Source organism: Pseudopodoces humilis, chromosome 6, assembly GCF_049639895.1.
Source record: "Pseudopodoces humilis isolate 2021_Gansu_Grassland_sample_001 chromosome 6, ASM4963989v1, whole genome shotgun sequence".
Taxonomy (NCBI): Eukaryota; Metazoa; Chordata; class Aves; order Passeriformes; family Paridae; genus Pseudopodoces; species Pseudopodoces humilis.
This window is the reverse complement of record NC_142205.1, coordinates 5523837-5550547: the sequence shown is the minus strand read 5'-3', so window position 1 is coordinate 5550547 and position 26711 is coordinate 5523837. Positions and strand designations below refer to the sequence as shown.

General features: G+C 45.3%; 1 protein-coding gene across 2 annotated transcripts; it reads left to right on the top strand.

Annotated features, from left to right (window-relative positions):
* Positions 1–1543: 1543 nt before the first annotated feature.
* On the top strand, positions 1544–25837 carry SMYD1 (SET and MYND domain containing 1). Of its 2 annotated transcripts, XM_005517925.3 has the most exons (10): positions 1544–1947; positions 10425–10601; positions 11230–11443; positions 12823–12953; positions 14694–14732; positions 17379–17571; positions 20995–21087; positions 22113–22276; positions 23770–23938; positions 25366–25837. In XM_005517925.3, exons 1-10 carry the CDS (start codon positions 1811–1813, stop codon positions 25522–25524), a joined length of 1476 nt encoding a protein of 491 aa, XP_005517982.1. In that variant the 5' UTR covers positions 1544–1810; the 3' UTR covers positions 25525–25837. The 2 variants fall into 2 exon arrangements, with proteins under 2 accessions (XP_005517982.1, XP_005517983.1); XM_005517926.3 differs by lacking the exon at positions 14694–14732.
* The last annotated feature ends 874 nt before the right edge of the window (positions 25838–26711 follow it).

Below are 26711 nucleotides of genomic sequence, written 5' to 3'. Positions count from 1 at the left end.
GTGGTAATTATTCTATTCTATTCTAGTCTAGTCTAGTCTAGTCTAGTCTAGTCTAGTCTATTTATTATTTGTTATCTGGGAACCAGAAACAGTGCTTGGTGTGATTAATGACTGTGTTCAATATAGCCATGCTTCAAGTTGTGTGAGTTTGGAGGAAAAAAACCAATCAGCACTGATTTTTGAGGTGCTAAAGGTCTTCTAGCAGTTTCTATAAGATGCCTAGAGCCAAGGGAATAACCTCTGAATAACAGATAAGACCAGAGCATTCTGAGAGCATTGCAGCTAAAATTGTAATTGCTTGGAGGAGTTAATTGCCTGTAGTGACTTTTCTAGGCTGCACAGTATGAACTGGGAGGTTTGTGCTGATGGCTCTGGGACAGCTCTGGCCCTCAGGAGCAGTGGGGGTGTCTGGTTGTTATGGGAATACTGCTCATAACCACATGAACAGCCAGATTATGGAGCTGTGGATTGATACTGTTTGTGCTTGGCACCCGCGGGCAGGCTATGAGGTAGGGATTTGTTATGATACCAGACCTCATTTGCAGGCAAGGAGCACTGCCAGGGGCTTTTAGCAGAAGGTGCTGAGCAGTTCTGTGTCTTGAAGAGCCCAGTGATATTTCCCACTGCCTTGGAAATGTAAAGGATCTATTTTGCTGCCACAGGATGCACAGGATTTACCCTCTTCATTTCTCTGCATCTCACTTTCACTGTTATTCTGGCAGAGGTTTCTGTGCAGCACAGAGATGTGGGAAGAGGTTTGCAATCACTGTTATCTGCACAGGGCTTAGAGATGGAGGAGGAAACAGCATCAGGTTTCCTCGGGGTGGATGGTGAGATTAGCAGGAACCAGCCCTGTGAAAGTGCTATTAAATGATAAAAAAATGCTGAAGGGCAATGGGGGCTGGGTTTGGTTTTCACAGCGAGGTTCACTCTTTTGAATGAGGGCCTTTCCTTGCGCTGGAGTAGAGAGTAAAGCCAGGGCCTTGCTGCTCACGAGTTTAATCTCTCTGGTGGGCCCTCCTTTTCCACTCAGGTGGCTCAGATTCTCTTCCACAGCTGAGCAGTGGAGCTCTCAGGTGCTGTTTCAGAGGTTTAGTGCATCCAAGAGTATCCAGGATGTCCTGCTTGCTCCTGCAGTCTGTGCTGAACTGTTGGTGTCCTTCCAGCTCCTTCCACACTGCTCTGTGCACACGCTGCCACTGGCTTTTGGGAAGTGAATTCCTCTTTTCTGGTGGTGACAAGATGCTGAGATTGTCAAGGCACATGCTTCTCTGTTATCCCTGCCTCTAAACACGTTGTCCATCTCTTTGAGGGTAAAAATAAAGCAGCTTTGTTTGAATTCTAGAAAAAGCCAGACAGTGCAGGGGTCAGAAATAGGCATCCCAGCCCTCCCCGTCCCACTGTCTCAGCTGTTGCTTCCTGAGAGACAGAAGCATGTGGTCGCTAAAAATACCCTGCAAAGAGAATACATTCTCTCTCCAATGGGAGAGTATAAATTAAGCTGAGTTGTAATATATACAACTTCTTGTGGCTGGGAGAAACATTTCCCAAAGTCACTTTTGGTGAGGGTTTTCCTAAAGAAGCAGAACTCCCAGCGCTGTCCCGTCCCCGCGTAGTTCGGCGATATTGTGCAGAGGATCTCTGGCTCCTGCCTCTCCTGCTCCCACCCCTCTCCCTCCTTTGGCAATCCATGTGCCCAGGGGTGGGGGGAGACCAGCCCTCCTTTTATAAGTGTGGCCAGGCTGACAGGAGTGGCAGCAGTTTTGGCTTGCTCTGAGACACCCACCTGCCAAACCTTGGGGTCCCTGGGATGACCAAAGGAGGAATGGAGTCAGTGGAAGTGTTCACAACTGAAGGCAAAGGCAGGGGTTTGAAAGCCCAGAAGGAGTTCTTGCCTGGGGATGTCATCTTTGCAGAGCCAGCCTACGCAGCCGTGGTTTTTGACAGGTAAGAGAAAAGCACTTGTAAAACTCGGACCAAAAGTAATCTCGCCGCAAAATTTCATCTGGCTGTAGGAAAGTTTGGCGGTGCCTGGATGACATCAGAGAAGGGATCAGAGGGAAGTCAGAAGCACTTCTGGAAAGACACATTCACAGTTCATAGTGAATGTCCTTCCCAGGGCTCAGATCAGCTTTTTCATGTTCAGGATGGTGCAGTTTCCGAGATGTGACCTTGCAAGGTGCTTGGTGTGCTCACCTTTTAGAAAAGCAGTGGAAGTTGCATGTATGCAGTGCCTCACAAAACCAGCCCCACACCACGCTGCAGAGAACTGCAGGAGGTAGGGTAATCCAGGTACAGGCAGCTCAGACTGACTTTGCTGAAGTCTCTGATGGGTAATGCATGATAAAAGTGAGTTCTATTGCGCTCTGCTCACATGTACCATCCCCAGCTGCACTTTCAGCTTCATCACCTGCTGCCCTCAAACTAGGAGCTGGTGGGGATCAGTGAGTGACACTGTTTCTGTAAAAGAGAGTTAATATTTACAGCTGGCTGGGCTAACTGGAGACAAATGTCTGCTTTTGCTCTTTCATGAGACTGGTTTTAAATTTATGTTCACACTGATGTAGCCAGACTCTGACTTCTGGTGCAAGGATATTTTTCTTTTCTTCTGCTTGTTTTAATCACAACATTCACTCAATCTGTGCTGCTGATGTGGCTGGTAGGTGCCCACTTCTGCCCTTTGAATCAGTGGAAGGTTCACTTAAATAACCTAGAAAAGATGCAAAGAACAGATTTCTATGCCCACCTCCATTGAGCTAAATCTAAATTAAAGCCTTTGACACAAATGAAATTTCTTCAGCCTTATAACATGCTGAGAACAGAATGTTGCCCAAATTTTTAAACTGAGGACTTAGATGGTGGCTGAAAGTTTGATTCTGTGTTTAAGAAAGTTGTGTGTGTTCTTCAAGGGTGTCATGGTGAGTCCTGAGACTGAATTTTTAGCCCCAAACAGCCAGTGATTTTAGTAAATACCCTCCACCCTAAACAGGGCTGTGAGCAATTCTGCTTAGCTGAGTTTTGTCTCTTAAATTGGCGAAGTCTGGGGCACAAGCAGAGGTTGTGCTGCTGTATTAACCCTGGTCATCTTGTAGCTGAAGCTGAGCAGTGCCACTATGCGATCTGGCAGTAGCAGAGAATTGGATATTAAATAGGAAGAGGAAGAAATAAGTTTTTTTGGCTGTCTTTCATTCACTGTTTCTTTGTTCTTTAACTGTCAGTGAGTGAACATGGTTATGAATCTTTGCCATAGCAGGAATGACACCTTTAGTTTTTATTTTAATATGTCATTGTAAGAGCTCACATTCAAAATGTAATTTTTCACTTTAAAATGCTGATTTCTTGAAGTCTTAATGCTGAGCTCAATTACAGGAGTTGGTGACAAAATCATTTCTCCTTGATGTGTCCTTTTAGCTCTTCAGTTGTACTTCAGTTTCACTCATGTCACTAGCTGGAATTTTGTGGTGATTTGCTTCAGAAGTGCATATGGACAATTATTTCTCTCATATGCCTTATTAAAATACTTTTTTTTTTTTTTAAGCCACTGAAAACGTTTTGAGTTTTGATGGTGGCTTAAAAATATTTTTTCTTCTGTGTGAAACGTTGCACCATGCATAGAGCAGAGCTGCCCATCAAATGTCACTTGTGTAATGTGAGATAAGGGCAGAAGCTATCACTGCATCTGCTCTTAGACTGTGTCTTAGGCTGAAGTTTCCAACAGAAAACCTCAGATGGGGAGAGGTGTGTTTCCCAGCTTCCCTCCCTTCCTCCCCAAGCTGGGCTTGTTTAGCTCCCAGAAGGCAGGTCCAGAGGTTAAGAGGCAAGAAGTCAGGGTAAACACAGCCCTTCTCTGCAACTGTTGTGCAATAATAATGGATTCTTACCCTCCTGTGACACCTTTCCTCTCAAAGCACTGAATATGGGTCAGTGGTGAAACACAGTCCCAAAATCTCTGAAACAGACTAAATGCTTGTTGATTAGAGCTTGGCAGGATATAATATATATATATATAGAGCTTGGCTGGGTATAAGATATATAATAGAAACACACATTTTTCTTGTAGAAATTACCCTGATGCTTTTCTTACACACCCAGGGTTTTGGTTTTAAAGGTACCTTCTATTGCTGTGCCAGGGTATCCAGTCCATCAAACTCCATCGAATTGATTGCTGTCAAAGAAGAGTTGTCTGCATCCTCATATTCTTTATTCCTGCAAGAATAAATCCACACCTGGCCACGGCAGCTGGTTTTACCCTATAAGATCTGCTGTTGTCTCTGCATGGATGAAGAGCCCAGTGAAGAGGCATGTGCTTTTCCTTGCCCACAAACATGGTGTATAGGTCCTAAAATTGCTGTTGAGTCTACACTATTAAAAACGGGAAGCCCAGAATCCAGAGTCCCTCATCCTAATTCAATTCAGTATCTCCCATGCCTTGCTGAAAGCACTGTGTATATGTACTGTGGAAAGATGACTCAAAAATGAATCACTGCTGAGTTTAAGTTTTTGGCTCAGGCCCTACCAAATATGTGATCAGATTTTCCAAAGATCTCAGCTTTCGTTGTGCATAAAGACCACACAGCTGCACTAGAGTGCAGAGCTGGTCTTTACTTTGCAGCTCTTTGAAGAACTCAGTCCTTTGGGAAGTCTATTCCCAGGCTGTGGGTATTGAGACCCTGAAATCCTTCCCCTGATTTTGCTGCTGAAAGGTATATGGAAGGCAGCTGTAGTGCAGAGGCCACACACACATCTTCTGTATGGCTGCATAGGATGTGCAGGCGAAGCAAAGGCTTTTTTGAGATTAGTAGGAGCAGCTCTGCAGAGATACAACACCATTGTGCTCTCTAGAACACAGCTTGAAATGGAAATCAGACTGGGATATCAGCCACAATTTACCTGGCCAATAACCAGATGGTCAAGTTCAAAGTCAGCAACAAGTTACACATGGGAGCTTTGACAAGCTGCCAGGCAAATAAATGCCATTCCTGTACTTTCCCAGAAAGTCAGGGCTGTTATCACTGCTGGTTACCTCCTCCACTGTAAGGAGCTGTTTGGAGGGGCTCTTCCATCTGCCCACTATGGATCCAATCTGTCAGAGTACAGACTCCAGCCTGACTTTTATGTGTAGATAGAGACAGATACCTAGACAGACAGATACATGTGAGGAGCTGTTGAAGTAATTTGGACCTGAGGCTGCCACCCAAGTGCACTTTATTGATGTCTGCCTTTAAGCAGGAGGCTGAGTTTGAGGAAGTGTGGAGATTTTATTTTGCTAGGAAAAAGGAGAAATGTTTTCTTTGACAAAACTCTATCATCAGGCAGAGCCTAACATTGGACATCTGTGTGCAGACAGGCGAATCCAACACTAAATGCTGATATAATCAATAGAACTCTACATGTGCCATGAACACAGACATCCACCTTTGAGCTGAATGGCTTTCCAGACCCTGCTGAGTGTGGTGGTGGAATCTCTACTCAGACACTGGGGATACAGATGAGCACATTTAGGTGTCTGAATCTACAGGCTGCATCCCACCCTGGAATCCCCTGAAGGTCACAGGGACCCTGAAAGCCCCTAAAGTCGTTTAGGGTGGTGAGTGCTTTTACTCTTCAGCCCAATGATGGTCACCTGAGCAGCAGTTTCTTAAACAGTGCCAGAGACCTTTCATCTAGAAGTATGTAAAACTCAAAGAAAAATTAGGTTCCTATAAACACCAGCCAGCTCATAGTCAGATTTTAGGGCCAGAGTATGACTCACTAGGCTAACCCTGTTCATTGCAGGGAGGTTGGACTAGGGCTAGATGACCTTTAAAGGTCCCTTCCAACCCAAACCATTCTGATTTTATGACTTATAACTTATTTGCTTAACACAGTGTATAGTTAGCATTGACTACTGTCTGAACCCTGTTACTCCTACCTGAATGAGAGCAGGCTGCTTAAAGAAGTGGTGAATACTGGTGGAAAAGGGGTGCAGAACTCTGTGATTTACAGGATAAAGTGTAGACACAGCCTGGTCTCTGATTCAGCCTTGCTGTTATCAGCTGAAATACTGCTCAGAAAACACCATCAGGCCTGTTTGCCCTGACATAGATGCAGGAAGCTGGAAATGAATCTTCTCAAGGGATTTTTTCTTTCATTAGGGTAATTTTTCAATTTACAAAGGCCCTGAACCTCTCACTGAAGCTTTCTCTAATCCTTCCTCCCTTTTTGGTTTCTCCTCAAAGATGCCAGGTCTCCTTTCCTCCATCCCCTTCATGATGATGGCATTCCCAGTGCCTGGGCTCAATGTACTGTATGTGACCTTCTCCTCTGACACATCAGCTGGCTCTCAAGCCTGTAAGAGTTTACATTTCCTATAAGCAAGGGGATGCCTCATATGTCTCTGTCAGCCTTTTCCAAGGGAAGGTTTTCTCCTTAACTGGCAGGATTTGAGGGACAGTAGTCAAGGAAAACAGTGTCATGTGCTGGAAAGCCAAGATCACCTGAAGATCTGCTTGATGAGTGATCTGCAAATTGATAAAAAACTCAGATCATGCAATTTTTGCATGTCTTTTTGGTGTATGAAGGAAGCTGAAAACATTTTCCAAGGAAATGTGGGGAACTCTGTTATTGTAGTTAGGATGACCTAGAGATATAAGAAATCCAAAATTTTCCATAACAGCATGACTGAAATTCTTTAAGCTGACACAGATAAAAACTGAGAGTTAATATGATTGTATTCACATTTTTAAAAAATATTCTGGGGTTTTATTTTTTATTACTATCTCATTGTTCAAAAGCTTAATTAAAACCTGGGAGAAAACCTAGCTTTTTAAAGAAAACCTCACCCACACCTCTAAGAAGGGGCTGGAAAATTTTGTAATGAAAAACTAAAAATAAAATAGTCAAAAATTAAATCTAAAATAAATCCTCCTCTCAAATCAGAAAAACTAGGCTATATCATCCCTGATATTTTAAAGATGAAAGTACTAAACTCCAACTCCTTTTTAAAGGAGCAAACCCATTCTTATGCTAATGATTCATCTTTAGGTAGCAGGTGCATTTTCTTAAGCTGTTGTCTTTAATGAAGTGTTACAGCCTCTGCTTTGAAAACCAAGGAGACTTTGCCTACATCTTAAGCTGTTCTTATGCTGTTCTGTGTGGCAGACTGAGGAGAGAAATGCCCTGCCAAGCAATAAAAATGGGATTTAGGTGTGGGTTAGGTTTAGATGTGTGTATCATCTGTGATGTACAGAATAGCATGGACCCATGTTAAGCAGTTTGTGAGCTGCTCACTGTGTCTGTCAGCTACTTAATGAAATCCTCCTCTGTTCTTTGCACTAAAGCCATCTCACCTGGCTTTCCCAAGCCAGTGAATGAGATATTTTATATGCTGGATGGCAGATGTTTGGGCTGTGCATGTCTCAGAGATGAGGTTAATACATTTCCCGTGACAGTGTTCAGCCCTCTCTGATAGTGCTCAACCCTGGCAGGTCCAACAAACCTTAATCTGTCTGAATCCAATCCAAGCAGTGACAAGAATTATTTGTTTCTTGTGCTTTCACTGCAAGCTGTGCTTGCAGGAGCCATGGTTTAGTTGTCAGTGCTGTGTTACCTCTTGCATTTGTGGGCTGGCATGTTGAACCACTGTTTTTGTCACTGTAGCTAAACTCAGGATCAGTTGTAGCTGTGTGTCTCACCTAAGAAACACCAGAGCACGTGAGCCCTTCAGAGTTCAGCTCGGTTGATGCTGGGGTGGGAGGCCAAGGAAACCTGAGGCTCCCCAGAAAGTCATTCAGTGAGTCAGTCCATGGCATCTGCCCTCTAAGTCAGTCCTAAATCCCTGACCTGGCAAGCTTGTGATGGGCTGGAGGCATCCCTGTACTGAAGATCCTGCTTTTGGGCAGGGTGAGAACCAGTTCTCACTATGTGTGGAAGAGGGCAGTGATCACCCCAGAGGCTTGTGGTGTGCACTGACTGAACAGAAAACAGTGGTGGTGTCCCTGTGATGAAGCAAGGGGCAGCAAGACCCAGAGGCTTCAAACCTCCAGGGTTCCTTGGTAGGTGCCACAGCAGAAGTCACCTCCCCAGGGTCCTCTCCAGGAGCTTTTAGTGCTGCCTGGCCATGCAGCATCCTGACTGCAGGGCTGCTCTCTGGGGAGATCTGGGATACCTGGAACAGTTTTGGATTGTGTTAAACACTTTCTAGGCCAGACAAGGAAGGTTTAATAGACCAATGATTTCCACAGGCTGAGAGACTTTAAATTTAATCTCAAGCTGCTCCACTTGGAGAACCTTAACATTGCAGAGGGGATGAGAGAGGAGGCTGTGAAGCACTGCAAGCCTTTGGTGTCCTGAGTGTCTCCAGGACAGGTGGAATCAGAACCCAGCCAAGGGAGAGCCCCACTTTGTCATTCCCTTTTGGGGCATCCAGCTCTGAGCTCCTCTGACACAGCAGGAGTTTGCACAACTGCCAAGGGGCACCTGGGGGATTTAGGTGCTTGCAGATGTTTATGCAGTGTTAGTTGAAGTTTTATGGAATAGATCTCAAATACTTGTGGCTCCTGATTTTTTTATTGTGCCAAGACTTGAGCCCAGGCCTTTGGAGTCCTGATAACACACAGTATCAATAAATCCAGTCTTCTTTGAAAGTGTTTTGGGGCACGGAGGATCCCATAATGGTTTTGTAAGAGCTGCAGTATTTCTTACACTTGCCGGTCAGATTACCTGTGAGTAATTGTCTCTGCAGTTTCAATACCACAGGGGCTTTTCCTTTTCTTTCTCAGAAAGTCTTGTATAATTTTTTGGTGCATTTCTGCATCTCCTCAGAAATCAGGGATTTCCAGAGCTGGTGTTAAATTCTGCCAGCCAGGTTTGCCTTGGAAAATCTGGATACCCCATGCAATAAACAGCAAAATGTGAAGTTACCATTTCAGTATTTTTTTATTCTCAGGGAGCAAACTGAGGGGAGAGAAGCACCTATTGTAGGACTTGGATTTTTCTGCACCATGTTTCCTTCCAACCTGTCATTCCTCTCTACAAGGAAACTTTATTTTTGCCTTCTGTCTGCCCTTAAAACACCCAGGTGGCAGGAGAGACCCCCATTCCCCATGTGAGATATCTCCCTGTGCTCCTTGGCACGATGTAGCCATGTGGGTTTTATCAGCTCTCTGGCTCTGCTTTGCCTTACAAGGAGTGTAATCTCTCTTGCACCTCTCTGCCCCCCTGACCTGACAGCTGACAGAGCACAGCCTCACATTTCTCACCAGCTTTCAGCTCTTCCATTTGACACAGTGGAGCTGGCTGCATCCCCCCTTCCCAGACATGTTTCCCTCTGCCCCATCCCAGGTGCTTGCCTTGCACTGGGCTCCCTCCAGCACTGCTCACTTTCCTAAACCTCATTTTCCCGACCTCATTTTTGCACAAGGTTTTGTCTGATGTCATCCTGCTCTTAAATCAGTAGCCCTCTTTGTCCTGCAAGAGCCAAGGCACAGGGTAAATTATGTCAGCAGCTCAGATAATATTTTCAGAGAAAAGAAATGCATTGTAAGTGTACTTTTATATAGATATAAACATAAATATGCATATGTATGTGTGTACCTATATATAGCTATAGATATAGTAGAGAGGAAGGACAATCTTTGGGTTGGATTCTCTGGGGCTGTGAGTCTGACTCCTGCTTGTGGCACATGCTCCTTATGGGATCATTTTTTTATTTCCCCTTGCCTCAGTTTCCCCACTCTGCACTGAGCACAATTATAAATGTTCCTTTGATCATGAAGCCTCTGTGGTCCCTGAGCTTTTTGCAGTGAGCAGAACCCCCCTTCTGGCACCAGCAGTGGCTGAGTGATGGGAATTTAAATTCTCCTGTACTGTCAAGCCTGGCTGGAGGCCCAGATAAAGTGGGTGGTTGCCTGGAGAAGCAGACAGCTGGAGACACCAAATGAGGCAGTGAAAAGCCCTCTCTAGCAGCAAGGGGAAAGTCCCAAAATTTTTTGGACAGGAGACCAAAGTGTCTCCTTCTCAGTGAATTAAGTTCTAGGAGCAAAAGCTGGATAAATGAAGGGGCATATGGGGGAGGTTTCCCCTCAGTCAGGGACCCTGGACATTCTCAGAGGGAGGATGTGAGGTCAGATTTCTTCATCAGCATCGTCCCATGGCCTCAGTTATAGTTACATGTATACAATTGTAGGATGCTTCTTGGAAATCCTGTTTTGAATCCCCCAAAGATGAAATACCCCTTTTGAAGGGGTCCCAGTTATTCCCTCACCATTTAACTTACAGCAACAGGCAAGACCACAGGGATTAAGCTGGGTGTTTCTCCATCCTCCCCAAAAATCTTGAGGGGTTCATTTTTGCGGCTGCAGGGAGCCCAGGGGTGCAAAGCAGGCAGGATCTTCACTGGGCAGAGCTGGCCCTCTCTGATCCAAGGTGTCCTTCTGCCCTTGCAGCCTGACACACGTCATCTGCCACACCTGCTTCAAGCGGCAGGAGAGGCTGCACCGCTGCGGGCAGTGCAAGTTTGCCTATTACTGCGACAGGACCTGCCAGAGAGCAGCCTGGCTCAGCCACAAAAACGAGTGCTCTGCCATCAAGAGGCATGGCAAGGCACCCACCGAAAACATCAGGTGAGAGCTGGCCCCTGTGACCTGGGAGAGGACAGAGTATCCCATGGCAAGGAAGAGCTGGGTGGTCTGATTTGGGCAAGGTGGAGGTGGGAGAAGGTGTAGGATAGGCCTGGAGCATCCCTGAGATAGGGAAGGTATGTGGAGGAGCATCAGTGGTGCAAGAGATGTGTTCCTGTTTGGGTTTTTTTGGTGCTGGGTTCTAAAAACTCTGAATGTGGTGAGGCAAACCCACCCTGCATGGTTTAGGAGGTGTGGGAAACTGGGGAGTAGGTGGGAAAGTGAAAGAGGAGATGGATTCTTCCCCAATTTGCCTATAGGATACATGAATTTGTCTTCACATTCTGGCTCCACCATAAAAAAATGAGAGGAATCCTCAAGGAAATGGGAGCAGCTTTGGAGGGCTGGGAACCTGGGGCTCTGTAGCACTTCTCCAGATGAGAACACAGGTGCTGGGACAAAACCCTGCATCTCCCTTGCCTTCAGAAGGCTGGGGATGGTGACCATCCATCACCCATCTGAGCCTGTTTCAGTCAGTCTGCCCACACACCATTTCCCCCTCCAGGAAATGAATTTTGATGGCTCTTTGTTCTCTCCTTGTGCTGTGACACCTGTGGCTGTCCCCTGCCAGGCTGGCTGCCCGCATCCTCTGGAAGATCGAGAGGGAGGGCAGTGGGCTGTCCGAGGGCTGCCTGGTGTCCATCGACGAGCTGCAGAACCACGTGGACAGCTTCGGCGAGGAGGAGAAGAAGGAGCTGCGCACTGATGTGGAAAGTTTCCTGGAGTTCTGGCCACCCCACTGCCAGCAGTTCGGGATGCAGTTCATCTCCCACATATTCGGGGTGGTATGTCAGAGGGGTGGGAGTGCAGATGGGGGAGGTTTGTAATGCCAGCTTTGGGGAGAAACTCTCCAGCTGGCCTGGTTAGAGGGTGGCTGACTTCATCCCATTACCCACCTGCTTCTCCTCTGCACTGACACTGGGGAATTGAGGCAGGGCAAGGGCTGAAACATTTTGTCTGTCTAGATGTGCAGACAAGTGGTTTGCTCAATCATAGGTGCTGCATTTTCATCACAAGTCCCACTGGGCATCTCTCTGCATCTGGGAGAGCTGAGAAAATATATTTTTAGTAAATACACCTAGAATATATTTGAATATAGCAGATCTGTTTTAGCAGATACATTAATGTCTATTAATATTGCGTGCATTAGATTTTTTACATTGACGTAACATATATATAATAAAATCAGTAAAAAATGGAAATACATTTAATAATATCCCCTACTAAGCTGTTAACTATAAATTTTTTGTTCTCAGTGTAGCAGAGAGGGAACATCCAGTTCAGGCTGAGCTGCTCTGCTCCCAGTGCTAGGTATCCCTGCACTACCCTCTCAGCTCCCAACACTGCCAAGAGGAGACACAGGCTCTGCTCACCCCTCTGCCAGTGACCTTTGCCACTCCCAGTACAGGGAGAGGACACAGCATGCTTTGGTAGCCACACCACAAAGAAAATCCAGTCCACTGGACATAGGGAGACCCTATGTGCTAGAGACCAGCACAGCTTGTCTGTGGAGAAGCAAGGACATACAGAAAAACTACAGAATCAGTTCACAAAGGAAATAAAACTATCAACAGGGTAAAATAATCAGTAGCTGAGTTAATGAGTTCCTTTGGTTTATCCTATCATATTTTCTCTTTGCAGATATTTCCATTATTTGTGTTTGTGACTGAAAACTGTTCTGTTCATATGTGATAATAGTGTATCATCTATAAAAGTGCACTAATTAATTCTGGAATATATGCCATGCAAAAGTAGTCATTCTGAAAATTCACAGCAAAGAGTAGCAGCTGGTTTTTATGAACTTTGAGGGAAACCCAGAAAATATGACCAGGTTGAACACGGCAGGTTAATTTCTAACTGATAGCTGTTTTCACGAGTCTGAACTTTGCTCTCTGCTTGAATTGCCTCAAAATAATTTTCCTCTGATCTTTTTCTGAATTATTTTCAGGAAACAAATAGAAGGAAACCAATGCATGGCCAAACCAAGTTTATCTTAGGCATCCCAAGTGAACACTGATAGCAAACATTCTGTAACATTGACTCAGCTCTGCCCTGGTCCCTCTGCATGAGTCCTGCATTGCTTCTCTTCTGGTGTTTTATCCTGACTGGAGCATTTCAGCTTTTTTTCCTTTAACACTTCTTCCTGCCTGTGTTTTGGGACTAGATCAGCTGCAATGGCTTTACCCTCAGTGACCAAAGAGGACTGCAGGCTGTTGGTGTGGGAATCTTCCCCAACCTCTGCCAGGCCAACCACGACTGCTGGCCCAACTGCACTGTCGTCTTCAACAATGGCAAGTGAGTGGATTTTGTTCCTTTGGTGTAGCAGGGATGCATCCTAACAGCCAACTCAGCAGGCTCTGCCACCTCCCAGTGTCAGCTCTCTGCCCCAGAAAACCTATTCATTCTTATTTCCTTCTTTGACTCAGAAAAAAATCCCTAAACAGTATTTTCTTGCTAAAGACAAATTGGTTTATCTCCTTGTTGTTTAAAAAAATTGTCATCTGATGCACTAACAAATACATAAGACTTGACCCCAAATCCAGCAACCAGCAAAGAATCTTTCCCTGATTTCTTACGTAACTAGACTCAAACAGGTAGCTAAAGCAGTAAATAGCTGTTTAACTCACCCCTTATATTGAAGCCTCATTTATAGATAGTTAAGGAGTAATTCCACTTAGGAAATTATTAAGGATTATGCCAAGTCCACAGTCCAAGAGTTTCTCCTAACTGAAGCTTGCAATCAGCTGTGTATCACCATCTGCTGGTGTGTTTATAACCATTCCTAACAACCCCGGTTCGGTGAGAGTGTGCCATCTCAATTAATCACTGATTAACTCTTTAGCAACGGGATCTTAGTGACAGTTGTGATTGTTATCTACAAGCAGAGTCACCTGAGAGTGCAGGATGGTCTCAGTCTCTGGGCATTCCCTATTCCCACCCAAGTCCTGTAAGAAAACCTCTGCAGGATGAGTGAGATGGGAAAAGATTCAGTGGGAAATGCAGGGATGTTTTGCCAGATCTGGGAGTGGAGATAGCCCACAGGAGGGATGCTCTGCCCTTCCCAGTTTGCAAGCCATGACAGGTATAAACTGCTGTTGATTCAGAAACCTGCAGCGTGTGCAAAACATTAACTGTGAGAAATTGCTTGCCAAAAACTGCACAGCCACAGGATTTCTTCGGATCTTTCTGCTACTATTTCATAGCTACCTGTCTTCACTAAACTTCAGTGCTGTAATTTAACCACCCCTCTTCCCCCCAGCCTCTCCTTTTTTAACTAACACTCCAATTATCACTGCTGGTTTTCCCTGATAAAACTACACCAACATTTACTAAGCAGCTGGTAAATGAGCCAAGAGAGAACAAAACTGCATTAGGATGATTACCTTGGTGGGAAATAGGGTCTGATCCAAAGTCAGGTTGGAGTCTGTTCTCTGATATCCAGTTTTCCTGGATTGGATCCATAGTGGGCTGATGGAAGAGCCCCTCCAAACAGCTCCCAGCAGTGGAGGAGGTAACCAGCAGTGATAACAGCCCTGACTTTCTGGGTAAGTACAGGAATGGCATTTATTTGGCTGGCAGCTTGTCAAAGCTCCCACATGTATCTGGTTACTGACTTTGAACTTGACCATCTGATTATTGGCCAGGTAAATTGTGGCTGATATCCCAGTCTGATTTCCATTTCAAGCTGTGTTCTAGAGACCACAACTGCTGATGTCAGTGGAGACCTTTCTGTGCAGGAGATCCAGTCCCCTTGTTACTGCCAAATGTCAGGAGCAGGTTTTGCACATTCCCTGACCTAGACCACTCCTAAAATCACAGTGCCAGGGCAGTTCTCCACCAAATTCTCTATGGCCCTGTGATAGATGATGACAGTTTGACAGCTGCACATCCAAAGGGAAGCTCCCATGCAGCGCCAGGCACAGGGAACCCCCTTGTCTCCTGTCAGTACAATGTCCAGTGCTATGCCATGTACCCATTTTTTTTGTTGTTGTACTTGTACATGTGTAAACTGCCGATGTTTGTTTTGTCTTTCAGTCATGAGGCTGTAAGATCAATGTTCCACACACAGATGAGGTGGGTCGGTCTTGAAAGCATCATTCTCCTCCATTACCCTGTACCCCTCATGCCCTGTGTTTAATGGAAAAGATGCAAAGACCCCACTGGGCTCCCTCTGTTTATTCCAACTTCCACTTTTCCTGTTTTCTAAACTTCTCCTCTTCCCCTGTGTAAAGCCCCACTAAACCCAAACCTCACTTAACTCTGCATTTTGTAAATTAAAATGATAGTGGTAATACTGTGACTGTCTTCCACAGGGTGAATTCCCTCTCTGCCTTCCCACCCTCTCCCTTGGCTTCCTCCCTGTCAGTATTTCCCTTCTCTACTTCTCATTTCTCCTCCCCTGACCATGGCAAGAGCATGAAAGTCAGAACAAGGTCTTGCTAATCTTGTACAGCCCAAAATAAAACCTTGCATATTAGGAGATGAGAAATGACTGTGTAACTGACATACTAAATACTCCATGTTCCTCCTGCAACAAACTGTGCCCGAGGAATGTGTCACCTACAGTAGCAGTACCATGAGATGTAGGTTTCAGTTCCTTTTTATCGTAATCCATGATTAATGTTCCACCTTTTAATGATGCCACTGTTACCTGATCCAAACTAAATAAATCACAAAATTATGTGCAAAAAAAAAAAAAAAGTCTTTGCTTAACTTATGACATTTGGTATATTATAGTCAGTGTTCTTAAAGGGACACTGTAGTCTTTAAAATTTAATTTCAAGCAGGCATGCATTTTCCTCAAAGATGTGAAATACATCTGAAGTATTCACCACTTCTTCACCACTGAATCTTACTCAGTACATTATGGATAGGGCCATAAAAAAAAAGGAGGAAAATAGTTTCACTTTTGATTAGAGTTGCTATTTGGGGCAATTTGAGTTTTGAGCTATCGGGCACTCGCTGTGCCTGTGCATGCAGCTATCAAGGTCCCTGCTGCTCATGGCAGACACTGGGGAAAGAGCCCATGACAAGCTCAGTGGTGTGCTCCTGGCTGACTGTGTCTCTTTAACTACAGTATTTAAAATATGCCATGTGTTTCCTGGCTTACCCCAAAGACTATCAATCCCCTCCACACAAGGGATGGCTGCTTAAAATACCCCTACAGTGCTTGGGCTATCAGGGGCATCATGAAAGTCAGTGGCTTGATTTTGCTTCTTTGGTTGCATGACTCACTTTAATGAGGATCCTGTGAAGTGTGAAGAGGAATGTGTATATGTGTAAACTTTTCAGATGGGAATTTCTCCTTTTTGTGCACTTTTTCTCCTGGAGTAGCCGGTTGCACCTTTGTCTGGCATTTTCCTGTGGTTGTGACATAACCAACAGCTGCCCTTCATGACAGTGGCATGTTTGGTGATAAATTTTGTATGAAATATGTTGCTGATATGGCAACACCCAGAGAAGATCAAGACCAGCCTTGGAGAAGAATTTTGACAGCAGCTTTACCAGAGCTGGAAGACTCAGAGCTACGCCCTTGGTACTGAGAGCCTGTGACAGGAATTCCAAGGGAATTAGAAGGAAATTACAGGAGAATTAAAATCCCTTTGCAAAAACATGATCACACAAAATAATGTCCTCCCCAAAATGCTTACTTTTAAAGCACCTGGTGATACCTGTGAGTGCTCTGCCACCTCTACCTTTAGTGAGGCTTTTGTTGGGCTCCACCTAGAGCACCTCATGTTCAGGGGGGAGCCAGCAGGTCCCCCCCAGGTCCATCTCAGGGCAGACATGTACATTAAACACACTGTTGAGCTCACTAGGAGTTGGGAGAGGAGGTTGATACAAAAGAACCACCTCACAGCTGGCATTTGATGGATTTTTTTCCCCATTCTGGCCAAATTCTTTAGCCAGTTGTGCCCATTTAGCCCCTACTGCTGAGAGATTCACTATGTAGAGTGAAACAGCTAGAAAATAGTTTTGAATCTCTACATTATTTAAGACCTTTTGCAGGGAAAGGCAGGTACAAAGGTCTGGCTTTCCAAATCCCATCATCAGGGGCTTGCCATGGATTTCGGTAACAGAGATTGGCAATTGAATTGTGGTAATTATTCAAATGAGCTATTTAAAAATAGACTCTCTCCAGATAATAATTTCTCAGCTTTTATGTGGAAATGCATGAATAGGGTGAGGGCATCTCTTATGCAGCACCCAGAGGGAATTTGTCTTAACTTTTCAAAGTGAAAATGATACCGAAGGCAGCAGAGCTCAGGATCTGGGAGTATAGCCAGGGGTGTGTGGGTAGCATGCAAAGCAGTTCTTAAAAAAAGACCCAAAATCCAAACTCAGCATTTTGGTCAATCTCAATGTTGTTTTCTTCTGGTGAGATCTCCTGCAACAGACTAAAGGCTAATGTCTAGGTCCAACCCCCATATGGATAAAGTAATGGAGCCATAATTTCTTCATAGCTCAGACCTTCACATATCCCTGCCAAGGACTTGTAGAGGGGCAGGAAAAACTGGTGTGGCTGTGTTCTTGCTCTGTATTCAGTTAACCAGAGTGAATCACCTCTGCCCTGCCTCCCTGAGGAGTTAAAGCAGTGCCTTAGGGCGAGGGCTCACCTCTGCAAGGCAGGGCAGGCAGGATTTGTCCCTGATGGCTCTGAGGCTGCACTTCTGCTTCTGCTGCTTCTCCAAATGCACATCCCATCTCCTCTGCCCTCAGGATCGAGCTGCGGGCCCTGAACAAGATTTCTCCGGGGGATGAGCTGACTGTTTCCTACGTGGATTTCCTCAGCCTGAGCGAGGAGCGGCGGAAGCAGCTGAAGAAGCAATATTACTTCGACTGCACGTGCGAGCACTGCAAGAAACAGCTCAAGGATGACCTGATGCTGGCAGTGAAGGCAGGGGAAAGCAAGGTATGGTTTGTCCTGCAGTGTCCAAACCCAGTGGTGGCTGCATCTCCTCTACCAAGGCATCTGTGGGTCTCTAGGACTGTGGTTTCTCAGCACAGGGACACTCGCAATAGGAACAGAGTCAGATTTTGGCAAAAGTATGACTAATACCAATGCAAAAAAATAAGAACAGAACTGAACCTTGACTGGGCACACCACCGATTCAAGCCCACCATGCAAGGCCAGCTTAATCCTTATTATCCAAGATAAGTACAGTTTTTAATTTTAAAAAGCCCCCAGAAGTTCACTTTAACCTTAAAGTCCATCAATAGACAGAACACAAAAATATTGGAAAATTATTCCAGCGCTGAGAAAAATGCTGGCATTTAGATTGTGGTTGTATTTTTTTTTTCTGAAAAACTGCAAGGGAATCTACATTTTGAGCACAGAAACAGAAATGTGTTGCAGGTGATCCATGGTGACAGGACTACTGAGTGCTGCTGAAACTCCATGGTTTGTACCATCACACTGGCTCCAGGAATGTGGGAAGCCTGAACTTTCTCTTTGCAAAGGCCTGTCACAAGGAGTTTGCACCATCACTTGACATTATTGCTTGCTTGTTGCAGGCAGAGCGACTGAGAGGAATTAACATTTTTAACTGTTCATTTTTAAGTAATCTTTCTTTTCCCTGGAGGTCTCACAAGGCATCAAGTAGGAGGGTATAAGGCTGTGTCGTGCTGTTGGCAGTGGGATGTGTTGCTTGGTCAGCAGCTCCAGTTTATGAGTGTGCTGGCAGCTCTAAGAGTTTTGTTTTAGTTCCTTTGCCCAAGGATACAATTGCTCATAGGTTTTGTGCTCTCTGGCAGTGTTAGCTTGGGGGTTTCTACTCCTGCAAGCCTTATAAAGTCTATAAGGGAAGGCAAAGCAAGCAGAGCAGTAAGTGTGTCATCAAGTCATTGACCTGCACTGTTGAGCAGTCACACCATGAATCAGACAGTTCAGCTCTGGGGATGATGTAGAGCAAGAGGGAGACAAAACAGAAAAGTTGGGATGAGGAAATGTGACCTCACAGAAGCAGTGCCACCAGGAGAGGCCCAGTGAGATGCAGCTTCCTGGGAAGGAGCACAGAACTCTGAGCCTCCCTCTCAGGAGGTGCCAGGAATCCAAGCTCAGTCCTGTAACTCTTTCAGAGAAAGGGCAGCCAGGAAAGGCTGGATATTGCAGAGAGTAAATCTCCCCTTCAGAAAGGTTTAGAGGAATAGTGCAGAGATGATAAAAGGGCACTCCCTTATGGGAGACAGGAGATGGGACTGGAGGAGATCCTTTCAATGCTGGGTCAAGTTCTTCTCTGGTGTGAAAGACCCTGCTATGTAACCCCATTTTAAATTATCAAGCTTCATTTTACAGCTAATCCTGACTACTGTACTTCTCCACTTATAATACAAAGCTGTCCCAGAGCTCAGTTCTCTGATGCAGAAGGATTTTTATCTGGCTTTCTGCAGGAGTATTTTTGAACACATTCACCGGTAGGCAGTGTTAAAAAAATCTCATTCCTCTTTCAACACCTGCTATCAAGCCTCGACTGAACAGTGAGACCATGAATCACAGAATGCTTTGGCTTGGAAGGGACCTTACAGAACATCTCATTCCATCTGCCCTACCATGAGCAGGGATACTTTCCAATAGACATGCACCATCCCCTTTTTGTGAGTATTAGAGGTGTTGTGCAGCTCATAGCAGGAAAACATGCACTTCTGGGGGAATATCCTCCACAGTCTGAAGTGTGTGCAAGGTGCATGATTTCAGCTATTAAAAATACACCCCATCCACAGACAATAAGTATCCAGGCTGACCTCACCTGCAGAACACGCTGGCTGTGTCGCATTTCCTGAGCTCAGGCACGCTTGCCTGGGAACAGCAGCGCTCACAGCTGCGTGGAAAAAGCGCCAGGAATACATGGGAGATCGACAGCTTCCATCCTCAACAGCTGCTCCAACCTCCAGCCCTTCACCCCTTCCAAAGAGTAGCAAAGTTCCCATTGTTTATAGTGGCAACTGACTTAGAAGTCTAGTAAAGGCAAGGGAGGATTTTTATTAGAGCCACTGTGGAAATGCTGTTTAAGGTCCCTATTCTGGGAGCCTTGAGTCAGACAGCACAGCAGTGTGATTTGCACTGACGTTAACATCGCCTTTGGATGTGCTCTGTGCCCCAGGACACCCTGTGTGCTGCTCAGCTGCCCAAATCTGATTAGCTACAATAGCTTCAGCATAAGACTACAGAACAATAAATCATAACACAAATGTATCCATAAAGAGATAGGGGTAAATGGATTTGAAAACTGGGTTTTCCTTCAGTACTAAACTTTGAAGAGGATTTCCCAACTAGATGAATTTCAATTCCTCAAAAGTCTGATCGACCAGGTGTGGAAAAAAGACAATACGACAGTTTTACCGTCCTGACTTCCAATCTTTGCATCCTTCATTGCAATGTTGGGACTCTGCTTTTAATCTACACCCAGAGGTCCTTCCTGGCTGCTGGCTCTGCCGTGTGTCTCCAGACCAGGCTCTTCCCAAAAACTCCCAGAGTCACGTGACTGTGGGCTGATTTCAGATTTCCTCATTTATGAAAAGGAAGGTGATGATAGCTAGAATAGTTAGAAAATGTAAATTTGAAGGACTCAGAGAAGCAGAACATGAATGGTTGTGCTGGATATCATGTTATATTTCATGTATCAGATACCATGTTATATAAAGGAAGAAAGAGAAGGCAGCTAATTATGAGCTCATTTGTGTTTTGCCAGGAGTTCCCAGATGTGCTTCATGTCTCTAAATGCATGGTGAAACACAAACTTTTTTGAGGTCTACAGGAAAACACATTTCCCTACTTGGGTGCAGCAGAAATCTGAGCTCAGCCATCTTAGGTTATTTAGAACTAATGACAGCATTTCTCAGGGTAGGTAAAATTCAGGGATCTCTCCTATTCCACCAATCTCTCATTCAAGAGTCTCATTTCTCTCTAGCAGCTGCACTAAGAGCACCTGATACTCACCAGCTGGGGGCTTTCACAGACTCTTGGGTATCTCATGATACCTCTCAGCTGCAGGGTGAATTCTGTCCCTTTTCCAGAGGGGAGGAGTGGCAGGGAGAGCTGAGGAACCTAGTCATGCATGTCAGAGGCACATGGCCGCTACCCTGACGGGCAACACTCCCACTGAAGTCACTGAAGTCAGGAACTTCACCTTTTGACCTGGAACTGGGACCACTGCAGCCCATTTCAGCCTTAAGCAAGTCTGAGGGGCACACTGGTGTTTCCAAACAGCAGTAGGAAGTGGTGATGTGGGAAGCATCCCATTAAGCTGATTTGGACCAAGCATTCTTTCAGCCAATATATTTTGGCATGTGTGAGGCAGTGCATTTTCCTCATTGGTTTTCCTGCTGTTGTTCCCAGCCCTCTGCAGACACGGTGAAGGAGGTGATCCAGCTCTCCAAGGACACGCTGGAGAAGATCAACAAGGCCCGCATGGAGGGAAATTACCATGAGGTGAGTCCTGGTACTTCTGCTCTCTTTCTGCACACACAGTGCCCAGGAAAGGAGGCCTTGTCCCCCTCTAAATTCATGATCTATGGATAAAACAACTGTAAAGCACAACCGTGTCTGAGGCATCCCAGACTAACTTCTTTTGTAGTGACAATGCAAGGAGAGTCAGGTGGCTTCCAGCACCTCTCACTGACACAACTGTTGAACCCTGGCTCCTGGGTGAAACTCATGAGTTACAGGACAGGGGTAACAAGTCAGCTCTGCCAGGCAGCATCACAAGAAGGACAGTGGGTTTGGGAGTGGAACAAGACCATCAGGGGGTTTTGTGTTGATCTCTTCAGTGCCTTATGTTGCTCATTTTTTGGGTGTTGAGGATAGGTGTGTGGTTTGGGTGAACCATGTCCCACCTTGGAGCCCAAGCTACAAGGGCAACAGGTGAAAGAGCTCAAGTAATTCCCTTTTTTCTTGCTCTTTTGCTCACCCAGAAAATATTTAATTATTCTCCTCAGAGAGTTCTCCAGTAATGGCCTCTGGGTTTTAACTGACTTTGGGAAAAGGCTGAAGCCCCCTAGAACAGAAATCTGGACACTGACTCATGGCTAGGTCAGGCATGGAACAGTGGAGCTCTGTGTCTCCAGCCCCAAGGGGTCATTAGGAATATTCCTTGCATTGAATACTTTCAGGAGGCTGGGTGGATGGCATTGGGGTGTAGGAGCCCCACGGGCACTTGGTATCTGACAATACCCAGCCTCCCAGAGTCCTTCTTCTCCTGAGCAGTAGACATCACTTTTTCCTCACCAGTTTTATGAGTGTAACCCTGGGAGAGAAAGCTGTGAGTGCCAATCATTTTCCTAGGCTGGTGTTTCTTAACAAATCAAAGCACATCCTCTCTTCCCCAACCTTCACAGAGGCTGGCTCAGCCTCTGGGGCTGGTGTGGACTGTGCAAACCACAGGGTCTTGGTGTGGCAGCTTCAGGCCCAAAGGTGCTTGGACTTACCCTTTCTCTCCCTGCTTGCTCCACACTCAGGTTGTGAAGCTGTGCCGTGACTGCCTGAAGAAACAGGAGCCTGTGCTCGGGGACACGAACATCTACCTGCTGAGAATCCTCAGCATTGCCTCCGAGGTGCTCTCCTACCTCCAGATGTTTGAGGAAGCAGCTGACTATGCCAAGAGGATGGTGGATGGCTATCTGTGCGTCTGTTCCCTACTTCTGGCAGCTCTCTGTGCTCATGCCATGTTAAGCAGTGTGATACAGGAATAATTTTCTTAGTCTGCTCCCATCAGGGCAGTGGTGGTGAAATTCATATGAGACCTTTTTGTACCACCAGAGAGAGAGAGAGATCCCTTCTTAAATGCACACAGGCTCCCAAACACCTTGATTCACTAAACTGGAACTGGCAAATGGTTTAGGAACATCTTGCATGGGCCTTTTTGTTTTTCTCAGAAGCATCTCATGGCTGGCCTGATAGCAAGACACAGTGCCTGGGTGCAGGACAAAAGGGCTGTGACTGCAGGAGATGGCCTGTTCCCTGCACCCTGCAGGAAAGAGGGATCAAAGAGAAACCATGTCAAATGGCTGTCACTGAAGATAACTCCTCCCTCCTGAATAGTACATGGATTTTTGTCTTGGCTAATTATATTGTCCTGTGGTAAAAGCTTAGTGAGAATAAAGAAATTCAGGTTTAGTTCACATAGATCCAGGGTAAGCCTCACATTAAAAATTATGTGCTTTATTATTACTGAGGTTTTATGACATGATTGATGAGTATTTAACAGAAGGAGGGAAAAAAAGGAAAGAAAGAAAAATAATGGAAACTGTAGAGAAGAGAGAAAAACCTAATTCATCATCTCTGTCACTCTCCTGCTGAGGGCATCTCATACTCATTACTTGTCTTTTTGGTCATTTCTACCCCAAAAGACCTGTTATGTTTTGTTCCTTTGCAGAGGGGTGACAGAGTCACCTCCCTGGCTTGCAGGCCTAACAAGAAACTTCATGTCCCAGCCCTGGCACTGAGCTAATTGACTGAGAGATAATTCCCCCCTCTCTGTGTTCCTCAGTTTTTCAGATCATGGTGAGGACCTTGGTAGATTCCTTTCTTCTTTAAGTGCCAATTCAAAATTCCAAAGTATCCCTTGAAGGCAGGTTTTCAGCTAAGTCCAAGCAGCTTCTAACCTTGCTTCAGCTTTTAAAGCTGGATGCAGAGGAGAGGTTTCATTTTTCCCACCTTAGCCCCAGAAAACTCCCAGATGAAGAGATGCATCTGGAGAGGGTGAGATGAACATTTCTGGAGTTTCTGGATCCACCTGTTTCTCTTCCCATTTTGAATGAGAAACTGCTGCTGGTTGCATTGTTACCCCACTAAGTGTGTTGAGCTGGTGCCAGCTGGGCTGTAGGGTCAGATCTCTGTTCTGTTTGTACCAAAATACTGACAATGTTATCTTGGCATGAGATGACAGAGCTTGTCTCTCTCCAAGCCAGGTGTTGAACTTTCCCAGTCCCCATAAAGCTCTGTCCTTGAGTAATGTGTCCTTGCCCCTTTCTAAGAAGGGCATATTTCGGGGGCACTGGCTGCAACAGGCTCTTAACTGAGTAAACAATCTGCTCTTTGGCAAGCGTATCATGTCAGTGACACTTTTGGGAACCCAGATTTCTCCTGAACTAAAATGACCCAATGTTTTTCCAGAAAAATTTACCATCCCAACAACGCGCAGCTGGGGATGGCCGTGATGCGGGCGGGAGTGACTCACTGGCACGCTGGCCTCATTGAAGCTGGCCACGGCTTGATTTGTAAAGCCTATGCCATTCTCCTGATAACCCACGGACCTTCCCACCCAATTACCAAAGACCTGGAGGTAGGTGTCATCTCTTGTCTTGTCTCTGCTCTCCATCTGGGAAAGATTACAGTCAGGGTGTAGAAACAACCACTCATAAGAGCTGAGAGATGTATTAAGTGCTGACTGCTTCTTACTAGTGCTGTGGTTTTATTTAGATTATGTTACATTCTGCTGGGAAATGCATGTCCTTTCTTATTAGAAATTTTCATCCCTGAAAAACAGCTTTTATTCTGCACCAGAACATATATGAGAAATGGCAGCAGAGTCCCTGAATCTTCCTTGAAATTGCTGTGCCAAAAGACAGAGTCCCCCCATTCTTCCAACAAGGCTGATTTCATTGCTCTGGGATGGATGACGTTGCAATTCGAGTATATCAAATTACATGTGGTGGATGTGCCAAATTTACCACCTGATTTTCTTTATTGGTGTCCATTCTTCTTTATTTACCACTTCCCACTCATTCTCAGCAGCAGTGTATTTTTCCTCAGATGACTGATAGATGCATTTCCCAGCTTAGAGTCAAGAGTGGAGATCTCAGGCAATTACATCTGCTCAGATGTGAGGAATTATTTACAATTGCAGCTGGGGATCTGTAATTCTTTAGTCCCTTAATTCACTTCATGTGACCTGTTTGCTTTATAGCATTCTCCTTTGTTACCTCCAAAATATTATAGGATATCAGATTAAATCCTTTATTGATGTCTTAGTCCCCATATAGCAGAGCTATAACCTTTATTGATGCACTTTTATGTCTTCAGAAACATTAATATCTACTACCTAAAGCCAACCTGTTAACTGTTTCCATATATGTAGCAAAGGATGAGACACAGCACCTCCATTTCTGTGTTTCTCTTTACATTTTAGGAAGAACATAATGGATATATTGCACATGCTCCTATCTGTGCTCCTAAACAAAGGGTTAAATAAACACACAGGTGTAAAAATATATACTAGAATCTCTTCTGATCCTCTGCTATAATGCAGCACTAGGAATGACTGCTGCTGATGAATCCTGGGCTATAAAGGGTGCAACTGTGGGACTGAGCCACCCTCTTCTCCCACTTGAGGTGATTCCCACCCGGTGATGGGCTACCCCAAGGGCCAGGCCCAGGGTGTGGATGGGAAGTGCACTCATTTCCTGGCTCTGCACAGCACCACCTCTAGGCCCTGCTATTTTGGGGGCATGAGGCTTCCCAGTAGCCTGTGGAAAATAGGGATGTGGGAAAGGCTGATGCCTTCTTCAGTACACAAGCAAATGGGAAAGGAGCAGAGTATCTGTGTCCAGTCAGCTTTGGTGCTGCTGGTGGGACACAGAGGGCAAGGTGCCTCAGTCACTGCATGGCCTAGGACATCCCTTGGGGACAGTGCCCGATATTGGCAGTGTTTGATTCACCTGCTTCAAGGTCCCCTGTGTCACAGGGGCTGTAACCTGCTGTGTCCCTCAGGTCATGCGTGTGCAGACGGAGATGGAGCTGCGCATGTTCCAGCAGAATGAGTTCATGTATTACAAGATGAGGGAAGCTGCCCTCAAGAACCAGAAGATCCAAGTCATGCCTGAACCCAGCAATGAGAACGCACCAAGCCTCTTCCACAAAAAGGAATAAACCTGGAGCTTGACACCGATTCATGTCTGCAGGGTGACATCACCTGTGGCACTTCCAAACACTGGGAATGTGATACAGCAGTGTGATATATCCACAAGGGTTGTTTCCAGTGGCACAAGTCTGACAGCACGGACCTGCCGGGGGAGCATCCTGAAAACACTTCTGAGGGCTTAAAGCAGAAGATGTCCTGGCAGAAACAAGATCCCTTTTCTATCACTAAGGCATTAAATAATCAAAGCAAAAAACCCTGTTATAAAATTATTTACATTTTTATTGGAAGCCTGTTTCTCTCTATACATGTCCTGATTCTGAATTCCTTTGTTAAATTTTGACTGATTTTTCCTAGGGGGTTCTACCACTTCCTTGGGATGACATAATTTCTTTCCAGTGGTGGCCATGGGATGATAGAAGTGGGAAGCCAGTTCCAAGAAGCGTCATGTACACCTGTGGGCAATGAATACAAACTGAAAAAGACCCACAGATGGTATTTTGTGTTAAATGATATTTTTCTGATGAAAAACTGCTGGAAAATGATTTTGCAGCTGACACAGGTGCAACATCAAACTGGGGGCCATTTACAAGTGAGATTAACTGGAATCCCTACATCGAGATAAATTAATTGGGATAAATTATAATCTTTAGTTACAAATCAGAAAATGTGTGCAGTGATGGACATGGGGCCATGCCAGAAGCCAGTGCTATAGCTCGGTGCACTGGCTGTGCTAATTGTTCTAACTGGACAAGCAGTTTCCAGGGAGGGAAATCCACCCTTGTTCATATTTAGGGTGAGCTGGGGGCTCTGATGCCTTAAAACACCTGCCTTTTAACTTAGGTGTTTAAGATTCAATGGCCCATTACCAGAAGATATCCCCCTGGAGGAAGGATGGGTCCTGGAAGAGATAAAGAACACTGCCCTACCTGGTTTTAACAGATGGTAATACAATACATACTTCAGTTTATATTTTGCATTGCAACCCAAGACAAACGGCTAAAGATGAATTTCTAGATAAAGAAAGATATTTCTAGTATTTGTTGTCTGCCCATATGTCTCAAAATCCAACTGATTTCCTGCAGACTTTCAGTAGCAGCCAGGAGAGGAAAAGGTTTATTCAAGAATCCTCTACTTGCTCCTCAGCACAACAGCAAGAAAACAAAGCCAGGGCTTTTCCTCTGACATTTCTCAGTGA

Coding starts and splice junctions, on each gene's coding strand:
- SMYD1 (XM_005517925.3), top strand. CDS start 1,811: ATGACCAAAGGAGGAATGGAGTCAGTGGAAGTGTTCACAACTGAAGGC. Junction 1,948..10,424: donor GCAGCCGTGGTTTTTGACAG/GTAAGAGAAAAG, acceptor CTGCCCTTGCAG/CCTGACACACGTCATCTGCC. Junction 14,733..17,378: donor ATGTTCCACACACAGATGAG/GTGGGTCGGTCT, acceptor CTCTGCCCTCAG/GATCGAGCTGCGGGCCCTGA.